This window comes from Corvus brachyrhynchos, unplaced genomic scaffold (assembly GCF_000691975.1).
Source record: "Corvus brachyrhynchos isolate BGI_N302 unplaced genomic scaffold, ASM69197v1 scaffold466, whole genome shotgun sequence".
Lineage (NCBI taxonomy): Eukaryota > Metazoa > Chordata > Aves > Passeriformes > Corvidae > Corvus > Corvus brachyrhynchos.
Window position 1 is genome coordinate 2,243,271 of NW_008238635.1, and position 3,022 is coordinate 2,246,292.

The 3,022-nt window shown below is 59.6% G+C and overlaps 1 protein-coding gene across 1 annotated transcript in view; it reads right to left on the bottom strand.

Moving 5' to 3' along the window:
• The window catches only part of ACBD6 (acyl-CoA binding domain containing 6), an 83,158-nt gene extending 81,595 nt beyond the window's left edge, over positions 1-1,563 (bottom strand). Inside the window, exons 1-2 of the mRNA XM_017737402.1 lie at positions 1,353-1,563; positions 433-467 (exon numbers count right to left, since the gene is read on the bottom strand). Coding sequence (XP_017592891.1) covers positions 433-467; positions 1,353-1,563 — 246 coding nt within the window. The remainder of the gene's footprint in view (positions 1-432; positions 468-1,352) is intronic.
• Positions 1,564-3,022: the final 1,459 nt, after the last annotated feature.

The window sequence follows — 3,022 nt, forward strand, 5'->3', positions numbered from 1 at the left end:
GCGCCGCACGAGGGTTCCGGGCGGCCGCGGATCCGCATGTCGGCGAGCGGCGACATGACGTAGAATCACAGATTGGTTTGGGTTGGGAAAGACCTCCGAGATCACCGAGTGCAAACGTTCCCCCAGCGGCACCAACATGTCCACCACTAAACCATGTCCCCAGGTGCCACATCCACGCGTTTTGTGAGCGCTTACAGGGATGTGCCTGCCCTGGGCAGCCTGTCCCAAAGACTGACAACCCTCTCCGTACAAAAACTTTCCTCATATCAAATCTAAACCTCCCCTGCCGCACGTGGAGGCCGTTTACTCTCATCCTGTCGCTTGTTGCCTGGGAGAAGGGGCTGTCACTGAGCTCATTCCACCCTCCTGTCAGGGGGTTGTGGAGAGCGAGATCTCCCCTGAGCCTCCTCAGCTCCCTCAGCCGCTCCTCACCAGACTCCTGTGCTCCAGACCCTTCTCCAGCTCTGCTGCCCTTCTCTGGACTTGCTCCAGCATCTCAATGTCCTTCCTGTATTGAGCGGCCCAGAACTGGACACAGGATTCAAGGTGTGACCTCACCAGTGTCCAGCACAGGGGGACAGGTTAAGGGGGTGGATCTTAAAGATCATCCAGTCCCCCCCCCGCCATGGGCTGGGACATCTCTCACTGTCCCAGGGTGCTCCAAGCTCCATCCAACCTGGCCTCGGACACTTCCAGGGATGGGGCAGCCACAGCTTCTCTGGGCAACCCCTTCCGCGTCCCCAAACCCCCTTTGGGCCCGGCTGCCACCCGCGTCCCCCGCGGTCCCGGCCCGGGGCTGCCGCTGCCGTCTCCTCGTCATCCTCCTCCTCCTCTTTCTCCTTCTCCTCCTCCTCCTCCTTCTCTTCTCCCTCCCGGGACCACTGGAGGGCACTCGCGGCCCGCTCCGGGCCGGTCCCGGCGGGATCGGTGTCAGCCGGGATCCTCCCCTGCACCCCTGTCCCGGGAGCAGAGCCCTCCTCCTCTCCGCGGGGCCCGGTATCAGCAGGGATCCTCCCGGCACACGATGTGCGGTGTGAGCCAGGGTGAACCCGGCACACGATGTGCGGTGTGAGCCAGGGTGAACCCGGCACACGATGTGCGGTGTGAGCCAGGATGAACCCCGCACACGATGTGCGGTGTGAGCTGGGGGTGACCCCCGCACACGATGTGCGGTGTGAGCCAGGGTGAACCCCGCACACGATGTGCGGTGTCAGCGGGCGCCTCCCGGGTTCCCAGGGGTGACCCTGCCCTACCCTCCCCTGGCCGGGGATCCCGGCCAAGAGCCATCCCAGAGGTGGTTTATATTTATCCCGGTATCTGCTTCGGGTGGAAAATTTCCCTGTCCCGCGCACAGCTGTCGAGTTCCATCTCCTTCCTTCCTCCACCCCCGGCCGCGGCGAACGGCAGCCCCGAGCCCGCCGGGGAGCCCCCGGCCACCTCCGTGCTGGGGGGGCTGCGAGCTGGGGGTCTCGGTTTAGGGGTCGCCGTGTCACCCCGAGGCACTGGGTGATGGATGAGGATGAAGGTGCTTCCCGCACATGCCCTGGTCCCTCCCAGCCGCATCCCACATCCCTGACAGAATATAAATTTTATTCCCTGAGTTGGAAGGGACCCACAAGGATCATCAAGCCCAACTCCTTGCCCCGAACAGGACACCCCCAAAAGTCCCACCATGTGCCTGAGAGTCTTGTCCAAATGTTTCTTGAGCTCTGCCAGCCTTGATGATGCAACCACCTCCCTGGGGAGCCTGTTGAGTGCCCAGCCACCCTCTAGGTAAGGAACCTTGCTCTGGCATCCAGCCTAACCCTCCCCTGACACAGCTCCATGCCATTCCCTCAGGGCCTGTCACTGGGATGCTCCAGCTTGCTGCCTTGGCTGTGTTGGGGCTTTTTCTGCCACTAAGAAAAGCCTCTGGCACCCAGTGAGGCTGTGAAGAGATTAAGAGGATAAAAGCCAACTTTTTCTGCTCAGCAGCCTGTGAGCAATGCGTGCACCCACTTTTCCATCCAGGGGCTTGCAGAGGAAAATGCAGGAGCTGTGGAAGAAAAAAGAGCTTCCATGAGGGGCGGGAATAAGCTGGATTTTATTCCTCTTAATTTCTTCACAGCCTCACTGGGTGCCAGAGGCTTTACTTAGGGGTGAAAAAGCCCCAAAATAGCCCAGGCAGCAAGCTGGAGCACCTCAGTGACAGGCCCTGAGGGAATGGCATGGAGCTGTGTCAGGGGAGGGTTAGGCTGGATGTCAGAGCAAGGTTCCTCACCCAGAGGGTGTTTGGGCACTGGAACAGGCTCCCCAAGGAAGTGGTCACAGCACCAAGCCTCACAGAATTCAAGAAACATTTGGACAACACTCTCAGGCACATGGTGGGATTGTTGGGGCTGTCCTGTGCAAGGCCATGAGTTGGACTCAATCCTTATGTGTCCCTTCCACCTCAGAATATTCTATGTTTGTATGGTCACTGAGGCACCTGGACATAGCCATGCAGGGCCACCTACACGGTCCCACTGGGCCACCAAGCCATGGCACTATCCCTGTCCCTGAAGTGGGATGAGTGTAGTTACACCACAGCCCTGCAGGAAAAGGGAGGGTGATGGATGAGGATGAAGGTGCTTCCTGCACATGCCCTGGTCCCTCCCAGCCACATCCCACATCCCTGACAGAATATAAAATACCCTGAGCTGGAAGGGATCCCTGCACCCCAGCTTGGCCGAGTGGGGTGGTGGGGCCCCAGTCTCGGCTCGGTATCAGACTGGGGACAGATTCAGCTGTGCCAGAGCCAGGAATGTGCTTGCAAGCACCCACTCTTCCCCCAGTCGCTTTCTGTGGGGACAAAGGGCACCCTGCTGGTCTATGGCCCCACAGCTGCCTTGCCTGTGTGGGGTGGAGGAAGCCCTGGTTTGAAATGGGAAAGGGGAAAAAGGCTGAACCAACGCGGCTCTGCCACTTGCAAATTAAGGAATACACCTCTCTATATATACATGGCTGACTAACACGCAGCCTCGTAGACAAACGGCGGTATTTA